General features: G+C 40.7%; 1 protein-coding gene across 1 annotated transcript in view; it reads left to right on the top strand.

Annotated features, from left to right (window-relative positions):
* camkvb (CaM kinase-like vesicle-associated b) overlaps positions 1-20,730 on the top strand; it is a 34,304-nt gene that overhangs the window by 9,525 nt on the left and 4,049 nt on the right. Inside the window, exons 2-3 of the mRNA XM_079578583.1 lie at positions 18,584-18,691; positions 20,130-20,261. Coding sequence (XP_079434709.1) covers positions 18,597-18,691; positions 20,130-20,261 — 227 coding nt within the window. The 5' untranslated portion in view covers positions 18,584-18,596. The remainder of the gene's footprint in view (positions 1-18,583; positions 18,692-20,129; positions 20,262-20,730) is intronic.

Below are 20,730 nucleotides of genomic sequence, written 5' to 3'. Positions count from 1 at the left end.
GCATAATGTGAGATTCATGTGTCAGCCCCATTATGATAACATGGGGCCCCCCGGGCATTACCATGGCAACACCGTACAAAATACGGTATGGGTCCCATTGGCTTTTTGGATCGGGATGCCATCATCTATTTTTGTACCGAATTTAATCCATTTCCGACAAACTAATTTTTTTCCCATAATGCATTTTTTCTTCTGCACCTGGAGGGGGCGCTATCGCGCCCAATGTCACTTTTTCACATTTGTTGTGTCCAGGGGTGAAAGGTCAATAAAATGTATATTTCCGATTTTTAATCAGAGTTTGTTTGTGCGAATGGGAGCGATTTTTAGTTTTTGATGAATCGCAAAATACTTCGTAAAGATTGCGGCTTCGCCGCAAACAAACCGTAAGACTTATCCAAAAAATGTGGATAACTTTTGATGCCCCACATCTCGAGATGAGCTGGAGCGATTTTGAGCTCATTTGGTGAAACGCTCTAGGAGGAGTTCGTTAAAATGCGACGTCAGCGAAAACCATGACTCAGCATTCTCCAGGTTTCCAGTCAAAATGGCGGACTTCCAGTTTGTCAGGTGGCGTGGCCACAATAATATTTTTTGTTTGTCGTCACATGACGAATATCTGTACCGAATCTCGTCGCTCTACGACAAAGTTGACGTTGGCCCCGGTTGGTCCCGCCTCCATCGACGCAATGTATTTAGATTCACCATGGCAACACCGTACAAAAAACGATATGGGTCTCATTGGCTTTTTGGATCGGGATGCCATCAACTATTTTTGTACCGAATTTCATCCATTTCCGACAAACTAATTTTTTTCCCATAATGCATTTTTTCTTCTGCACCTGGAGGGGGCGCTATCGCGCCCAATGTCACTTTTTCACATTTGCTGTGTCCAAGGGTGAAAGGTCAATAAAATGTATATTTCCGATTTTTAATCGGAGTTTGTTTGTGCGAATGGGAGCGATTTTCAGTTTTTGATGAATCGCAAAATACTTCGTAAAGATTGCGGCTTCGCCGCACACAAACCGTAAAACTTAGCCAAAAAATTTGGATAACTTTTGATGCCCCACATCTCGAGATGAGCTGGAGCGATTTTGAGCTCATTTGGTCAAACGCCCTTGGAGGAGTTCGTTAAAATGCGAAGTCAGCGAAAACGCTGACTCAGCATTCTCCGGTCTTCCTTTCAAAATGGCGGACTTCCGGTTTGTCAGGGGGCGTGGCCACAATTTTTTTTTTTTTTTGGCGTCACATGACGAATGTCTGTACCGAATCTCGTCGCTCTACGACAAAGTTCACTTCGGCCCCTCCCCCATTGGCGTAATGTATTTTCACTTTTGTAGGTGGCGCTGTCGCGCCATTTTTTTTTTCCCCAACATGAAACACACATTTTAATTAATTTTTCACCGGACCTGAATTTTGGGCAAAGTTTGGTGAGTTTTCGACTATGTTCAGGGGGTCAAATTCCTGCTCAAAGAGCAGAAGAAGAAAGAAGAAGAAGAAGTAGAAGAAAGAATAATAATATTTTTTACAAAAACAATATCGTCGCTTTCGCGACGATATCATATTATACATTTTTGGAAAGCTTTCAACGATCCGCACGCACCCGTGGGGTTCCTGGGTGGATGACGAGCGCTTCGCGCTCGTCATCCACTATATACCCCCATTCACACTATATACCCCCATTCATTTTAATACAATAATAAGTATAAAGGCCCCACACCTCCGGTGTGGGCTTCACTGTTTTACATGGTGAGTTTACGGTTGACATGGGGACAGCGCTTCGCGCTGTTTTTGTGCGCTCCGCGCACTTAGGTTCAGTGCGCTGCGCGCACTGCGCTGTGATTGCGATTACAATAGGCCCTTGCGACGGCAGGCCGCTCGGGCCTAATAATATTTTCGACAAAAACAATATCGTCGCTTTCGCGACGATATCATATTATACATTTTTGGAAAGCTTTCAACGATCCGCACGCACCCGTGGGGTTCCTGGGTGGATGACGAGCGCTTCGCGCTCGTCATCCACTATATACCCCCATTCACACTATATACCCCCATTCATTTTAATGCAATAATAAGTATAAAGGGCCCACACCTCCGGTGTGGGCTTCACTGTTTTACATGGTGAGTTTACGGTTGACATGGGGACAGCGCTTCGCGCTGTTTTTGTGCGCTCCGCGCACTTAGGTTCAGTGCGCTACGCGCACTGCGCTGTGATTGCGATTACAATAGGCCCTTGCGACGGCAGGCCGCTCGGGCCTAAATAGTCTAAATTTAACTATATGTGCTTCACAACATACAGCCTCCTCTCGAAAACAAATGATGCTTTTCTCTGCATTGAGAGGCACTGTACTATGATGCCGTATATGGAGGGGCTTTGTAACCATGGCGACCAACAACAGCAGGCTCCGAATAGTCCGATTAGCTGCTGCGTGAAAAGGGAGAGCATATTTTACATCAACCTGCGATTGTGACGTCCTACTACAAAGAAAACCCTCATCTTGTTCTTCCTGCAGAAAACAAACTGCAATGTTTGAGTAATAAACACGCAAATACTACACGTTACAACAACACCGCACATACATTTTGTGCTACAATCCCTCCACCGGTCTCTATGCCAATACCCAGACTGTAGTATATTTAGCCACAGACTGCTACTATGGCCTCTGAGAAGAGCTTTTTGTATTGGCGTGGGAGGACTGGAGAAGACAGAGCTTTGTGGTATCATTTTTTCCCTGCTGCTTTCCGACTGCATTAACTACGACTAAAGGCCATAGTGGGATCACAAGAACAACCCCTCCGGCTTTGAGTGTTATGACTCCAATTTCCCCTGCACACATTGCGGCGCAGACTTTTGTTTGCCCTGTCAAATCTCTCACACTGGCTTTCCCTGCCTGCAAGGATAAAGATGTAAATGGTAACAATAGCATTAAAATCTCAATGGATAAGCATGTGTGTTTTTTTTGTTGTTGAATGGGTTAAAGGGTCAGGGTGTCAGGGTGACTGAGCATTATTTTTCCAAGCTCAGTATGCACATCTCGGAGACAAATTATTTTCCTTTTATCCCCCCTGCGCACTGACTTTGACATAGGACACTTGATGTTGGTGCAGTGTGATTGCAATATATCGTCCTGACCTGTCGTGTTCTGTCTCTGACTTAAAGGAACAGGCCACCGTTTTTTGTTTTGCATACTGAGATATGTTCTTACCTGAGCTTAGAAGAGTTGATGCGTACTTTTCTGGTCTTTACACGTGCGCTCAGACACGCAAAAAAACACCAAATATGTTTTTAGCATTTAGCCTCTCCTCCTCTCCTCTATGGAGCCAAACGGGGTTGAAGTAAGAAGCGACCAAGCTCTTCCACATTTTCTCCATTTAAATACGGTTATGTGAGTAGTCACACGATTCAAGTATAGTCACACAAAATATAACATGTCACATGAAACATAAAACTAGCAATTCTAAGTGTAAAACTCCAACTAAAAATGTGGTCCTGTTGTGGCTAAAGGTGCAAGAACAAGAGGAATGACATTTGAGTCGATAATATAAGGTTTATCTATTATTATTATTTCCAACAACAGTTAGACATTTGTTTATCGTTACTATGACAACGGCTACAATGGAAATAGATAGGAATCTAGCTTCCCACCTCCAGCTAAGCCTGGAATGTTTACAAACAGTTAAAGGGTCTATATTGTAAGGCGTAATAACACCTTAGGAGCACTTCGACGTCCGGGCAGTAAAGTCGAAGTGCTCCTAAAGTGTTAATACGCCTTACAATATAGTACCCCTTTTATCCGCTTAGAAAATCCCCATGTTTAATTTTGTGTGACTATACTTGGATCGTGTAACTACTCACGTAACCGTATGTAAATAAGGAAACCGTGGAAGAGCTTGGTCGCTTCTAACTTCACCCCGCTTGGGTCCATAGAGGAGAGGAGGAGAGGGTAAATGTTAACAACATCTTTGGTCTTTTTTTGCGTCTTTTTGCATCAACTCGTCTAAGCTCAGGCAAGAACATATCTCAGTATGCAAAACAAAAAACGGTGACCTGCTCCTTTAATGAATACCGAGTTGTAATGGTAATCTGTGTGGAGCTGCTTCATACAAGCATAACAATAAGGTTAGTCTGCTTTACATGAAGGAGTCCAGATATTGTGGCCATTGGGGCATAAACCAAGTAAATTCCTGCCAATCGTTTTGATAGTCCTCTGACAGCAGTCCAGCATCTCCCTGCAATTTGTATTGATTTACTTTATTGTCCCCATTGTGTATTTATTTGACCCGTCCTTCAACCAGTGCAACAATTGAAGAGCAACCTGTCAGGAGCATCAGGCGACCGCAGTTTGATTACCTTGCTGCAGATTTTTAGCCTACATCTTTGTAGTGGTTGGGGGGAAGCCTACACAGATCTGAGAAGAGCATGAAAACTCTATAAAGAAAGGTCCGGGAATTGAACTGTGGGCCTCCTTGATGTGACGCAAGAACAATGACTTCTCTGCCGTCTCTTGAATAAGCATACATTTGAACAAAAACATTTATACCAGTGTGATTTTCGTCTTGGTTTACAGATTAGAACAATAAGCGTTTTTCACCTGAGATTTTTGTTAAATTGTACTGTTGGAATAATTGTGGTGACATCAAATGACTAACAACAGGTATCACAACAAACACAAGAAATAGCCACCTGATTTCTGACATTCTCTCTAATGGAGTGTATCCTGCTGAGGTTTGGCTCACATTTGATGAATTACGGTGCATTACTCACCGGATCTGCTCCTGAGCCTGCTGTGTGCGGCAGACACTTGTGCCGTCTTGCCTATTGAATCAGAATCAGATTGTTTTTTATTGCCATTGTTAGTGAACAGGTTCACGATAGGAATTTTCTCCGGTTCAATCGTGCAACTTGAAACATATGAGCTTGGTAGATAAATAATGAATGATAAAAACTTTAAAACTATAGGTATAAAGTCTCCCTTTTTTTTTTTTTTTACCAAGAACTCCAATGACATAGCGATATCTGCTTGTTGATGCTTTATCTGATCCTGATTCAGTACTATAGAAGTTGCACATCTACTGGGAGTTGCTAAACATAATGCTGATGTTGATTATGTTTGCTCAGGCTTTTTAAAATACCCTTTTTTTCGGAAAACGCGTGGATGTGATGGAATCTTATCGGCTTCTGCTGGCAACGGAGGAGGATATTCCTTCAAATTGAAAACTCGCAGCAGCATAAACCGGATGCTCACAGATACTTGTTGATTTAGTGTTATGGTGGCTGTTTAAATACAGCTGTGTGTAAATCATGTCAAAGGCTTTCTTTCTGCATGTAAGTGTACAAGCACATTGAGCAGGGGCACAGACTTAAATTTTCTGAACATTCTGTCAGGAAAGATTACACATCCGCTTCTCCTGCTGCGTCTTTTCCTCCCCACCACAGAGCGGATGGTAAATATGACAGTTCTGTGAAGAGCAGTCAGGAATCAAATAGAGGAGCTTTTGTGTCAAATTCAAAGTGCAAAGTAGAACGGTGGCGCTCCAGATTTGAACTTTGTCACAGCAGCGTCGAGTCGATCGAAAGTTTGCAATTAGAAAAGGTTTTGTAATTTTCATCTTGCGTCGTGGATAAGCTACAGGAAACCGGACATAGAATAAATGAATATTTCTTACTGGTCAATAAAGCCGGGACACTGGAATGTAGCATCCTGCAGATATCTTTACTGTTTGGATCTTTACACCCTGCATGTTCTCATTATAAACACGTAGTGAAATAATAGTGCTGTATTGCTATAAATAATTCCCCTTCCACTCCTCATTCCAGTCATTAATCTTTTTGGTCAGCCATAGCAAAAAGCTGACCTAATGTAGAACCCACACCTGTCAAGCCCTTCACATTGACAGATTGATTAAAGAGGTTAAAGTTGTTGGTGAAAAACAATGCTGATCCTGATTTTGAGAATTTGCTGCTGCAGTACATGCGTGCACCATCCACAAATTACCATAACGCTGAATTCAACAAATTGTAAGCAGAAGGAGAGGTGTCCGACTTACAGTTTTAGCTTACCATAGACGAAAGCAACAGCAAAATGTGCATTTGATGTTATTGCTTGCTTATTATTGCTCCCCTTTTCTGACTTCACTGAACCTGCTGAAAACAGCAACTTGGCACTCAGTTCCTTCAGTGTATCAGGCAGTGGCATGGGCCCAGACTCTGGCGCAGAGTTTTGCACTATAAAAGAGAATATAAATGATTCTGTGAATTACTTTCAAGATTTCACTGTGAACCGGGAGCCAACAAAATCTAAAATAAATGAACCTCTTTTCTACGAGTATGTGTTGAAGATGTCTTCACTTTTAATATGACTAGCTGTAAGATGTGTACGTGCATTTATCTTTTTAAAATAAAATTATATTGTGTTTTTCCAAATATAGGTTGGCTAAATAATCCATATCACCATTTTGATTTCATCACAGTTGATTTCGTAGTTTCGTAGTAGTTGTAGTTTTTTATGACCTTTGAGGGAACTAAAGCTATCGGATGTTTATGAAAGTTTACGCTGTGATTGGTTAAATCCACTTGTTAATTATTAGGCATTAGCGTTTGCTTTTTGTTCCGCTGCCAATGCAATCTCCTTTTTCCTACTCACTAATTCTATTATTCATTTATTGTATCCAGTATCATTTTTGAATGTGGTCTTGATTAAAATTGTGGTTTTAGCATAGAAACATTATAGCCTAATATAACAACATGTCCAGTGATTGACTTGAGAAAGAAAAGAATTTACACATTTTGTTGTCAAGATCAGTTTTCTTTTATAACAGACCAAATGTTTGCGTGTGGGTTTATATTATTCCCTTCAAAGACAACTTTAAACTTTAAACCACCACCACCGATCACTCACTCAAACTCACCCAGACAACCTGATGTCCCATCACGTTGTCCCGTCTAGGAACCAATTAGCCCATCCCTCCTGAGCGTCCAAGATTTGACGAGATGGGATATTCACCCGTTAGTTTGGCCGCATTAGTTAGTCAGGCATTGCATGATGCGGAGTCACCCTCAGCAGTCCTCTTCCTCCTGCTGCTGCTGCTGCTGCTGCTGCATGAACAGTAGCTCTAAGCGGCTGACTCCATTCTGTCTCTTGGTAAAGTTTGCATTTGCACATCATTTGGCAGCCTCAGTTGCACATTGTCAGTTTCCCAGTCAGCAGTCTGTGAATGACATTTAAATCATCATATTTCTTGTAATGTCGATTTTATGTGTTGCAATTAAAGTTTCTCTCCGCTGAGGCAGCATACAGTGTTCGAAATTTAATGCCCTTCTGCAAAGTCTTCTGGGGGTAGAATTTGAGATTTTATGCAAACAACAACATGTTTTATGTGGGACAGAGAGTAACTGATGGACAATACTGAGCTTATTTGGTTTGAATTCGTGTCATAATATGAATCGGTGAATTAAAATGGTCTCTTGTTAGTGAATTTTAGGAGAGAAAGGCTATTTAAAAGGCTACGATGAATAGTTAAGTAATTTAACCAAATCACTCCCATAATGCTTGTTCATCCTAGGACAGGGTGATGATTGAAAAGTCCAGATAACTAAAATAGTAAATAAATCAATAAATGAATGAATGTCTATATTGGATGATAATAACTCTCATTCATAGTGACATTTGGCAGTTTTTGGAGGCGGCGGTTCAATAAAAATTGGGGTATCTGCTGATCCTGCTACACTCTTTCGTGCACTGTTGCACATAAAGGTACAGAAATGTTGGCAGACCTGAATTTTCTCGGTCTAAAATTAGAAAGGTTACGTGGGTAATAAATGGAAGAGGACAGGGAGGTTTGGAGTGTGTAGTATGGGTAAATGTAATGCATGTGTTAGTGCAGTGAAGCGTGTGCTGGGGTCTGTTCCATATAGTAGACCGCGGTTTTCCCCGAGGACATTCTCTGATTAATCCGAGATGAAACCCAATCCTACATGCATGTTTTTTTTTCCCCACAAAGAAAACATGGCATCTGAGGAGAAGTCGGACCAGAGACAATATTAAGATTAAAGCAGAAAAACATGTTTTACAAACCAAAATGGTCTGTAAAATCTGTGAAGGGAAAATGAATGTATTCTTTTGTAATTGGTTACTGTGTTCAATACATTATACGTTTACTACAGTTTAAAAAATGCTTCATTGGATATTTAGTGAATGGCCTTCGCTCTGCTCGATCCCGTCAGATCTCGGAAGCTAAGCGGGGAGGGCCTGGCTGGTACTTGGATGGGAGACCGTTTGGGAAGCCTGATGAATGTAGTGAGTGAGGGGCCGATGGCACAGTCTGGTTGCCTCGTTTCCGTCAGTCTACCCCAGTGCAGCTGTGGCTACAACAGTAGTTAGCCATCACCAAGTCTGGCGTGAATGAATAATGACACTGCCGTGCTTTGAGACACTTGGTAATAAAAACTTGTTAAGTGCAAGACACGTGTAAGCCATTATTAATTAATTAATTAGTGTGTAATTGTTTAAATAAAGAGCAATGAGGAGTTTTACGGTTATAACCACATTTGTAAATGAGTGCACCCAGGTATGTTCATACGAGCCGACTGTCGCTACACACCAGTGACATGAAACAAACATTTTTGCTACAGTTTTGCAATGACGTTAATTGGCCTGCAAATGAACAGGATTTCCAAGTCTGTGCGACAGATTTGCTGTGAATCTGACCGAAAAGAAAGTGGCAGATCCACAACGTTCTCAGCTGCCTGACTACGTGCTCCTCTGTCCTGTTGCACGTTTGTGATGCCCCGGTTTAGGAATAAAAGACTCATCACACATCACCTTTGTCTCGAGGACTATCCAGTCATTGAATAAATTGTAAACTCTAACAAAGTTCTGAAGTGCTGAATCATCTTTGTCCAGGTCGCGGAGGCAGCAGTCCCATTTTTAACCCCTTTGTTATGCTTTTTATGTTTTTAAAGCTTTCAGTGCAATACAAACCCTGTTCCGTGGCAATACAGTTTATTATGTTGCAATACTAACTCATTTTTGTTGTATTAGTAAAAAAAACATTCTGTCAGAATTCAATTCACTGGTTCACAACAAAAGTTATAGTGTTACATAATCGCACACTTGTTATTACATTACAATACATTCAAAAGCAAAAAACAAAATCCTTTCCCACGGCCAAAGTCCGATTTCTTTCATTCACAGAGCAGTGGCAGCGTCAGCGCATCTCCAGGCTTCAGTCAGTTTAATAATGTATGGAGCATCGAACAGGTTTTCTTTATTTTAACCTCATGCAGTGAAAGTGTGATCATCACTGCTGCCAGTGGATCAGTGGTTCTAGTTTATTAGTGTGACTTATTATTATTACTTGTTGTTATTTCTTATTGGTCATCAGGGTTTGTTTTAACCCTTTTTTTTTAGTAATAGAGCTCAGGAAGATTTCTGTGATTTCTGGCACATTCCGTATGAACCATTTTTAAATGAAAATGTAAAGACTGGAGTTATTGTTTTTAAAAATGTAAAACACTCGGCAGCAACTGTTTGTTTATTTGTTTGTTTATTATTGGAAACTAGGGCTGAAAGTTATGGACAAAATTTCATATCTCTCGATATTCATGCCAGATGTCTCGATATCGATACGGTATATGGGCTAGGTGAAAACTAAGCATTTTTCAGAAAAATAAAATCGTAATACAAAAGAGTGCAGGTTTGTTGATGAAAATCTATATTGTTTATATCTTGCTTTTTCTAATTTAATATTTTGAATGTTAATATCTCGATATAAATACGATAATATATTTTTCTTTTGCGATATTGATATCTTCATTCATTCATTCATTCATTCATTCAATCTTTTTTAAGGACACAAGTGAGAACACATGATCCATATTTATGTTTAAGAAGATTGAAAACATTAAGATACTGCAAATAATTGCAGCTACAAAACAAGGTACCAGCAATTCTCTAGCTGTCACTCACATAAAGACACGAGCGCCAATAATTCCACATTTTTGACACGAAGCTCATTGAGCTGATCTCAGGACTTGAATGTTCATATCTCGATATCGATACGATAACGATATATCTTTCAGCCATATTGGAAACCCCATTAGCTTCCACTGTCTTGTCTTGCACAGCTATACTTTTTTATATATACTGTATATTTTTAATGTTCGTGTTCAATGTTTGCCATCGTCATATTCAATTTATACAATTCCATATGTTTTTAACAGTTATTGCTGTGGTGCTAACTCATGGGCAGATGAAAAACAAAACATTGGTTGGCAATAGACAGTAACCAACAGAGGAGGAATATCCAGACAAATAGCACTGCAGGTATTAGTTCTGTTGGCTACAGCTACAGGGATTGCTGTAGCTGTAGGAACTTAAGCTTTTGCCCAAACTTTTAACATGTTGCATGATTGTGTATTGTATGATGCATGATTTGATGTATTCACGAGGCCTCAAAGCAGAGACCTGGGATTATCTCTCTGATTATTACTGTGGCAGTGGAGGATCATGCGGTGAGTGCTCTGGGACGCACATGTGTTATTCCTCGACACACGTTCAACACAGGCCCACTGAGACTCCGAGGGAGAAGATACTGTCAGACATGAATTATTAATTTAATTGTGTATGCACCCACTCGTGGAAAGCCTTTGCCACCAGCTCAACTCTCATCCTCCTCAAAATCTGCCGGTAAATATAATATGCAGCCCTATATACACAATCTGAGGAGTTTCCTGAACATTAACAATTCAGCAATTTCATCTTAGTAACTCTTTGGCTGTAAGATTAAATCAGGGGTCTCTCCAACTACAAGCTCCACCACATGTCCAAACAGAAAGTAAAAAAAAAAAAAGTTTAGTTAGTGAGACCATCTTGGCTGCTGTCCAGGGTGTACCAAGGTGTCTTATATTCTCAATGCATGACTTGATAAAAGCTGCACATGAAGTCAAAAATCCAAGCCAAATCCAATCCAGGGCTCTGTGACGTGTGTCATTTACGGCGTTCTTCTAATCGCTGCGCTATATTAAAATGTGCAAGATTCACTGTCACTGCAATTTGTTTCCATCTCAGAGGCCTCTTTAATAGAACATCCTGACAGCGGTGTAATAACTCTTTTAGACGCTCTGCTGAGGGTCATGCTCTGGCACATTTAGATTTATAGCACATCCGTATTCCTCCTCTACCCCTTCACCATTAGCGACATTAATGTGATGCGTGGATTAGAAGCAAATAATCTGAGTTATCTGTGGAGGTTACAGCGGCTGTACAAGAAAAAAATACAACTTTTATTGTATATTGTAAATTCACATTCACGTCGCTGTTTTGCTGTCATTCTATAAGTCTTCAATGTTAATATCACAGTTTATTTTCTTTATTGGTGCTTTTATGATTTTACTATTATTTGTTGTTGTCCCAGTCCACCAAAGAACACTCATAACCCTGGAAGTGTGTGTAAGTGTTTGATAAGAAGGGGGATTGAGTGCCAGGGGTTGTAGGCGTGATGTGAAGGCCAGCACTGATGGAGTTAATGTGTTCTTGTAGCACCCCCACCATAACAGATGAGCTGTTATAGGGTGGGGGGTGGTGTGATCTTGTAGGCCAAGGCTCAGGTAGGATAGCTCTTTATTGTCATTGCAAAATTAATCACGAAGACGAAATTCATTTTGAGAGCACTCCCTTGCTTAACAGCATGAAAAACATGAAACATCATTAAAAAAAATCTGTATAAATGTCATAAAAGTCATGTCAAGTTCTCACCGGCCTCATGTCATGTCCAGTTAAACTTCCAATAGGGAATTCTCCGCCCTGGGGAAGAAGCTCCGCCCAAGAACCCTGAGACGTCCAGAGGAAAGTGTTTCAAAAAGGCAATGTCCTGGTGAGTGCTGTCAGAGCAGATATTACGATGTTCTTGAGGTGAGTGGATTCATTCTGCTCAAGAGAAGGTAGAGGAGCACCAATCATCCTCTGCAGACATGACTACTCGTTGCAGGTCTTTCTTGTCCTCCAAGGGGCAACTAGAGAACCACATGGTGTGCACCCATATGTGAGCACACTGTCGATAGTGTGGTAGAAGTTGGTGGGGAGGTTCCTTGGCAGAGCAGCCTTTGTGAGGGAAGAAGAACAGGAAGAAGAGCCACCTTTCTTCACCAGCTCGTTGATGTTGGAATGCCAAGATATTTAAAGCTCCCCGCCTGTTCGATCTCTTCCCCGTTTATCCTCAGACCAGTGAAGGTATCGCCTATTGCAGTGGTTTTCAACTGTAGCACCAACATATCCATCGAAACATCAAAATCTTTGCCAACAGGCATTAACTGCAAGCTAATAAAAAGGAATTGTTTTTATGAGGCACCACCTACTGCTTTCACAATCGTATGTTTAGAATTTTTACCACTTAATTTGCTCAAAGGATTTCTTTCCCCTTGACCTCCCAACCAGATCCCCCACCCCAGTGCATTGTGGGGAAATGTGCCCTCTGTATTGCACCCATCCTTCTATACTTTGGGTCAAGTGCTAGCCTGTAAAACTCTCCACACAATGTTTAAAAAGGTTTTTTTCCTTTATCCTCAGTACAAATGGTCAACATATCATTTTTATTAAATATGCTATTTCTGATTGATGACTAAAATGTATCTGGACCCACCTGTGAACACATTACCCTTTAGAATGTGTTTTTTATTTTTTATTTTTTTTCTCTGCACCTCAGATGGCCTGACACCACAGCCCATAAATTGTCACTGCTTGAATTCACTGCTTACGTAACCATGCTTCAATAGGTGCTCTTATATGGGTGCTATGTTTGTTGAGCAGGTAATTCATATTCGGTGCAAATGTCAACTCAGATATGGTAGTTCAACCTGACCTCTTGGAGCAGGGTCAGGGTTATGCCATTGCCATAAATACCAACTCCAAATGGCAGAACCGATGGTGTTTTTTTGCTGGTACTAATATGGTCCGGGGGCTTTGATAATTCTGTGCAGTGGTGTGATAGGAGCTGACTGTGGAACTGGTTGCATTGCTGTTGTTTTGGAGCGACAGAGGTTCGGTGCTTAGAGCTGTGTTTCTTAATTATGCGAATGAGGACTTGAGGTCTTTTCTGTAGCACTCGGGGTAAAGCTAATCTTTATTTTTTTTAGGATGAGCTTTAAACCTTTTATTGCAACTTATGACTTGTCCTTGTTTAGACTTGGCTTAACAACTGAATTTCAGTCACGATATAGCTCATGTTTAGGCCTATTTCAGTCCAGTTTTAGACCTGAGTCAGGATTTAACACTAAGTAAGTAAGTAAGTAAGTAAGTACTTTATTTGTCATTGTACAAGTGTAAATAGTGTTCAGGTGTTAGTCCTGAGCCGCTGCCACTGAGCCGTGCCGACACTGTGGGTCAACCTGACCAGCATGTTTTAGGAGGTAGAGGAAATCGTAGCACCCGGAGGAAACCTGGCTGGCTGCCTTCAGTCTCCTCTGATCCTCTGAAACGGTGCAGCGCCTCTTGGGTTTGTCCCTGTTTTAGAGCGTGGTGTCCTGCACTGATCAGCTCCACCTCCTCCTTCTTCCTCCTGCAACAGCCTTTCACCATCTTCTGAGAAGTGCTTAGCAGTTAATCTGTTTTATTCTTCAGTGAACGTCCATTAGCCAGAACAATAGCTGTGAGTCTCGCCCAGATACCTCCTCCTATGTCCTTTCCTTGTTTCCTGTAGGTCCTCCTGTGACGCCTCCACTGTGCTGCTGGTATAGGGGGCTCTTGGTGCCTCTTCAGTGTCTCAGAAGAAGAAGAAAGTTCTTGTGTTCGCTCAATTCTTGCCCCTCAATTCACGCCTGTTCACATTAAATCTGATGTTTAGTCGATTGATTTGTGTAGAATGTCCAATGTTTATTTGCACCAACAAGTCAACACTGCCCGTTTCTCAGCGCGGCCGAAAAACTGCTTTGTTTTCGTGTAGTAACTGATTTCATCTGGACTTCTCCAGTCCCATGTTAACAGATATAGGAGAAATGGGGCGGGCACAATTCACGCAAAACACGCAAACCTCTGGAATAAGGTGAATAGGTGAATAGGTCTGAAAAGTTTGAGAACCACTGGGTTAAAGCATTCCTCCACTAGTCCAAAGGTTGGTTATTTGATCCCTCTGACGGGTGCATACACTGTTGCCGTGTCCTTGGGCAAGACACTTCACCAAGAGGCTGTTGCACATGCTGTATATGGCAGCCCCCACACAGAGCTACACATGCTTTGCTGAGACACCGAGTCTCTTGAAAATGCTTTTCAAATCCAAGCAATTATTATTATTCACATAGAAAGAAGATAATTTTAGCCGCCTTGCCTGTTTTTCAGCCTTGTTAACGCCGTCCGCCTATTACTGCGAATGCTGTGGGGTTATTTGCCTAGAGAGAAACTGAAGGATGTTTGTGCCCCATTAGCCTCTTCAGGTTGCAAAATTCTGTCCTCCATTCAAAGCCCAGCAAAAGTTGGAGCGGATTTTTTGGTGGATATACCTGAGCCTCGTCAAAACAGCATTAGGGATTGTCAGCGATGCGCCGGAACAGAGCGTGCTCCGGGGAATCGAGTTAGAGCTGCAGAAAGTCTAGTGTTTTGTGGCCATTATTCACCACGTCCTCCACCTTACCGTTCTCGACTGATGTCTGAGATGTGATGGTTATGATCGCCTTCCACTGCAATTAGCCGGCACTCCAGCAAGGATAGATTTTAGAAGTTGTGAAAGTTGTTTTTGTTCACCAGTTGCTAATTAGTGGTCTAAGTTCTAAGGGTTAGAGAAAAATGTTTCTCCCGTGGCTGAATTCCACCACTTCAAGCAAAAAATCAACTGCAGAAGCTTCCACTGCTGATTATTCGCCCCAAAACTTAAGAGGCTGCGGTGATGTTTGAACCCCACGGCGGCCAAACGTTTCCTTCTCCTTTCGGATTGTTTCAAGTAAACCATAAAAGGGCACGAATTAATGACAACACAATTAGCGTGCGGGGCAAAATAGGCAATGCTGTTCTTGTTTCATGTTGTCCTTGTGTTGAGAGTGCCGACTGTTTTTTTTTCTATATCAAAAAGTATTGAGTTGTGTTTATATTTAGGCTATCTTTAACCTGTTACGCCTGAACCGAGCGCATTCTCTCCAGTTTGGCTTTATCCAAATCTTAAAGCTTATAAAGAAAAGCGAGGATGAAAACGGCAAAAACACGACAAAAAAAGAAGAAAGAAAGCACTGAAAAAGCTGCAAAAAATGATAAGAACATGATAAAAGCAGGATAAAATTCGAAGTTTAGACATCGCACTGTTTAATATCATGAGAATAACAGCTATTAATACCAAAATATGGAAAGAAAATGCAACATAATCCTGGAAAACAGTTTTCAGAATTGTATTGGAGATGGAGATGTAATGTACACCATTCAAGACAAAATTTAAACCTTCAAAAAGAGGGAAAAGAGGGAAAAGAAATTATATTGGATACTCGCTTTGTTTTAATTTTTTATTTATGTATGTACGTACATTTTTTTGCAGACGCATGGCAGTGCACATACATGGCATGTGTAGATATCTATGGTAGATGTATGTATGTGTGTGCATATACTGCAAATATATTTGGCTACTTCTATGTACATATGTGTATGCATGTTTGTTGTTGTTTGACTATGTACATAGGTATAAAGTTTTCTTTATTTTATTATGCAATACAAAGACATGTATACGAAGAATCGCTAGGAAGAGTGATGCAATAAAGTAAAATAAAAAAGTGACAAAAACGCGGCGACAACGTGACAAAAAAAGCTACAATCACATTTGTAGGCCTTAGCTTTCAAATGAGGTGTCACACTGTTGCTCTCTAAAGATGTTTTTAGATTTGGGTAAAGCCGAACTGGAGAAAATGTTTAGAGGCTTTGATGCTAAATGAGTCTATATGACTAAATCATTGTTTTCCTATTTGTTTTAGCTGAATGATGTTGCATGTAGCACTCATCCCTGGCCTGTACCGTCCCAGATTTGCACTTTTTGCTACTCTCACTTCCCCCTGTGTCCTGCTCATTGAACCCATCGACTGTAAAAGAACCCTCTAACCCCTGGGGGTGACATTATGCTGTTTATTTTACATTTCGAACTGTTGCCCCGCATTCAAGCACAGAATCCCACCAGGCCTCATTAACTATAAATGGGGACACGGTTAAACACGGGTAGCATAGTATTTTATTCTCGTGCCAGAAAAAAAAAACTACAGTATTCACTCTGACACTGAGACATGACAAATAGAAAATCGTTCGAACCAAGTCTTTTGAGACCCGCGAGAACACGGTATCGATTTCTGCCAAATTGTCTACTCTTGCTGTGTTAAACGAGTCTCATTATATGCCTACAGGTCTTGTCATCTAAAACACATTTGGCACCAACATATTGCAAGAGAAATTTTTACTTTTTCGTTTTTTATTCTTCAATTTGTAAAGCAAGTTGGCATGTTTCTGTATTGTACCCACATACTTCAGTTCACCTCCGCTGTTTTACATTTCGCCATTGCCCTTTAATTGGTGCACTAAGCCTGACAGGTCGTGCTGTGGGCTGTAAAACCACTGATTTGTGCTCCCAAGGGCTGGGTAAACCCTCTGGCTGGTGGCGGTGTCTAAATGCTCCTGTTTTGATGCTCTGATCTGCTGCCTGTATGCTCTCTTTGTGGAAATGGCTTATAATTATTTGTCATGCTTGATTATTTGAGTGGAAATGTCCATTCTGTGTATCACAGGCTGTAAGTGCACAATTTTCTTCAATTTCTGTGGTGATTAATCTTCACAAAAGCTCACAGTCATTTAATATGCCACTGTATTGATTAGATGCCTTATTAAGGGGCTTTTTGGCAATGATTTTTCCACATTACACAATGCTCTCCTTCTATTTCTGACTCTTGAGCTTCCTGCCTTGGTTTCTGTATAGATTTTTCCTCTGATGTGCTTCCTAATGCCATCTTCCATCTGCTCAGAAATCGCATTATTTAACTCAATGCAACTTAATGCCTGTCTAAACTTTTCAGTTTTAGGTTTCCAGTCAATTCTACAGTATGCATTGGTATCATAATACACTCTATTTAGTAAATATCAAAGCAACAATTGACTGCTGTTGTCCTTTGGTTAATGTGTACGTTTTTTAAGCTAAACATAAGCTAAAACATTCAGTTTGTACGGTTATCCACAGGACTAAAAAGTGAATTGTCCTGGCACTTTCAGGTCAGCTGTTTTTCAAAAGCTTTCTTTTCAAATGCAGGATGATCTGGAGCCTCCTCACTACAAATTTATTTTGTCATGAGTTTGAAGTGGAATAAATCCCTGATGTGTAGTGGCGTTCAAATGCAGGAGAAAGACCATTCATTTTCTCGTTTCGTGCGTCACCTGATGATAGTTTTCATGTATCAGCACCAACTATGTTCTAGAGTCCAAAATAAACATGGTCAGTCATAAAACTGTGAGAACAGCAGAAACTGACTCTCCTGTTCCGTTCCAACACTCATAATAAGAGTGAGAAGATGGACGAGTGAATGAAAGAATGAAAGTGAACAGCTGAATTTTATCTTTATCAAATTGACCAATGTATGTATAAAGAAATGCATGTGCTCAATTTATGCTTTCAATAGCTATGGTTTTCAAGAAAAAGGCATTCTTAAATTATCATTGAGTTGATCCAAATGGTGGCGTGGAAGGCCTTGTGATTTAGGGAAGTAATTTTCCTGCTTTCATATCAGCACAGGAGAAACCGCCGCTTGGATTTATGACTATATAAGAACTCACCACCTCAGTGCACATACAGCACGCTGTTTTTGCAGTGAATCATTAATGTTTTATGGCTACACATTTCTCATATCTTTTCTTGGTTATTAGATAAATACATCTGTAACATCAAAACACTTCTATCCCAGTGCTAGCGATGCACCAGAAACCTTTTATTCTCAGTGAAGTACCACCCTCTGGCCTCAGAAATATGCTGTTTTAGGCCAGTATGAAGCTATTACAGTGTTCAGAGCTACTAAAGTACATACATATATATATATATATATATATATATACAGTATAGCTCTCAGGGCACCCCTCCTGGTTGGCAGAAAAGGTCCTTGTTAGTGAAGTGCTAACATTGCACAGGTCTGCAGGAGGTATAGGGTTTGATTCTCTATTTGTTTTTCTGAGGGGAAACGAGTTTAAATGTTTGATCAAATGTTTTCTGAACAATTTCAAACAAACCATGCCAATGTTATTCATGTTCATTCAAACGTAGTGTTGCTTTAACACTCGCGTCCATAAGGTACAGATCAAGTTCCTGTATATTACAAAGCTTAATTTCATCTACCTGGAATAGAAGTACAGCACGCTGCCCTTCTATCCCCCCACCCTCAATAAAAGCAACCCTCAGCTGTGTAGTTTATTGAGCGTTCTCTCCTCCGACGCTTCCTTAGCTCACTCTCCTGACAGTGTTATCCATTTCTTTCTCATAAACAACACAGAGCCATCTTCCATGTAATATCTCGTCTCAGTGTGAGCCCAAATAACAGCGCCTCACTTTGATGAGCCGCTAACTGCGCTCTCATTAAGTCCTGTGTGTCTCTCAGGTCAGCAGCGGCCATGCCATTTGGCTGTCTCACAGTGGGGGAGAAGAAGGACTACCACAGTCCCACGGACGTCACCGACAAGTATGACATGGGCCAGATCGTCAAGTCGTGAGTATTTTTACACAGGAGTCATATTGTTCAACGTGATTACTTTTAGTTGTAATCCCATGTCATCGTCAAAGTGAGAGGATGATTGAAAAATGGACACAGAGAATCTCATGCATTTCAGAGCGTGTAGGTGTAAACTACAGAGTTTGCAGTGTTTATTCGTGTACGTGGAGACAGGATATGTTGAAATGAAATTGTACTTTGTAAATAATTGTAGCCTTTTCAATTTGCTCATTGCAACTAATATAACACATTTTAAGTTTGATATATTGAGGCAGGAAAGTATCGCGATAAACAATATTATTGACTCTAACGATGCTAGATACTGTCAACTCTCAGGCATAAAAATGACAGTAAACCTTTGTTCTTGAAGTGCATAATCACGTAGTGAGGTTGTTGTGCAGGGGGCGCTGTATCTTTCTACCATTAAATTGATATGTTGCCACGTGAAGGAAAACCGGAGGCAAAATAAAGTCATTGGCACACTTGGTTGTAAAACGCAAATTCAAGTATTGTACCCATAATTGGTTGAATACTACAAGCCACTGTGCATTACTGGAATAATGTTGCAAAGAAGAAGGAAAAAACTACAAATGACAACAAAAAAAGAAAAAAAAAACATGTCAGACTTCTCAGACCATCAAATTGTATTTGTGGTCGTACTGACTGAATGTGGCGTCCTGTCACTTATAGGAGGGAGGTTTGTGCTTCACTGGCTCGGCGGCTTTGGTGCGTTTCTGGGATTGACGCTGATTGTTGCCATCAGGTTGTCATGCATTGCCCCGCTACTGGCTCCAATAACATTAATGAAATGATGATATTAACAGGGGTGGTAACTTATAAGTTGTACTTCCTCCCACTCCTTTTCGAGTTTATGTACAGTATTATGTATATATGAAAGCATGGTAATATGTCATGAATGCATGTTAAAATGTCGCAAAAGCTGCACATGTTCATGTAAAAATAGTCATGTTTATATGTAATGTACCTCGGAATAAATCAATGAATAAAAATGAATATACCACACACGCTGCAATAAACATGTAATATAATGTACCTCAATTCACTTCAGTTAGATTTCAAAGTTTGACAAAGAAAAAATGTGGGGAGGGGGTGCTAATAAATGTACAGACAGTAAATATCAAGCTAAAAATGTATCTGTTATTTATTGAGTTTAGTTAGTCGATAGTAATTTTTGTGACAGCCCTAATGGCAACCTTTAAAAATTTACTACCGTTTCATTTTAATTGAAATTAATGGTGAAGCCCGGGCTTGGGAGATGGTCTGAGAGGTAAAGTGAGTCGGATGTGACTGCGAGAGAGATGGGAGGATCCGAGTATCGGAAAAAGGCTTGTACAGATCTTCAGTCAGAATAGCTGGATTACAGTAATCTCAGTTCTCAGAGCAGCAGTGGTTCATGTTTTGCATGTACTTTCAGGGAGGAGTTCTGCGAGATCTTCAGAGCCAAGGACAAAACCACCAATAAAATGTACACGTGCAAGAAGTTCTTGAAGAAGGACGGACGCAAAGTTCGCAAAGCGGCCAAAAACGAGATCCAGATCCTGAAGATGTGAGTCGTGCCACATTCAAATTCAACAAATCGGTTCTTGTCTTTTCTCAGGCAGCATTTTAATTCAAAAGAAATTGTTACTCACTAATCCTTATTAGAAGAAAAAAACAATTGCTATTTGTCTGAGACTTGAGAGACGGATTTCACACATTCCTCTGTTATCTAACTCCTCAGCAGAGCGCTACATTACCATAACCTGCGCTTTAGCAACAAAAAGGAGGATGCAGACAAGGATGTGAGAATTATATTCACACTTCTAACAACACAGTACAGTTTTGAGTCAGAAGAAGAATTGAGTTAGTTCCTTCTCTTTATTTTGGGGGTGGGTCGATTAAGGCAACAGGTTTGGGGCTGGCACATGTCACAAGAGATTAGTGCTTGGCGTTAGGCTTTCTATCCTTGTTAAAGCCTGCTCCTGAATAAAGGAATCCTCTTCGATAATTGGCACTGTGCACACTGATAAACAACT

This window comes from Gobius niger (assembly GCF_951799975.1).
Source record: "Gobius niger genome assembly, chromosome: 20".
Classification (NCBI taxonomy): Eukaryota; Metazoa; Chordata; class Actinopteri; order Gobiiformes; family Gobiidae; genus Gobius; species Gobius niger.
This window is presented reverse-complemented; position numbering and strand designations above follow the sequence as displayed.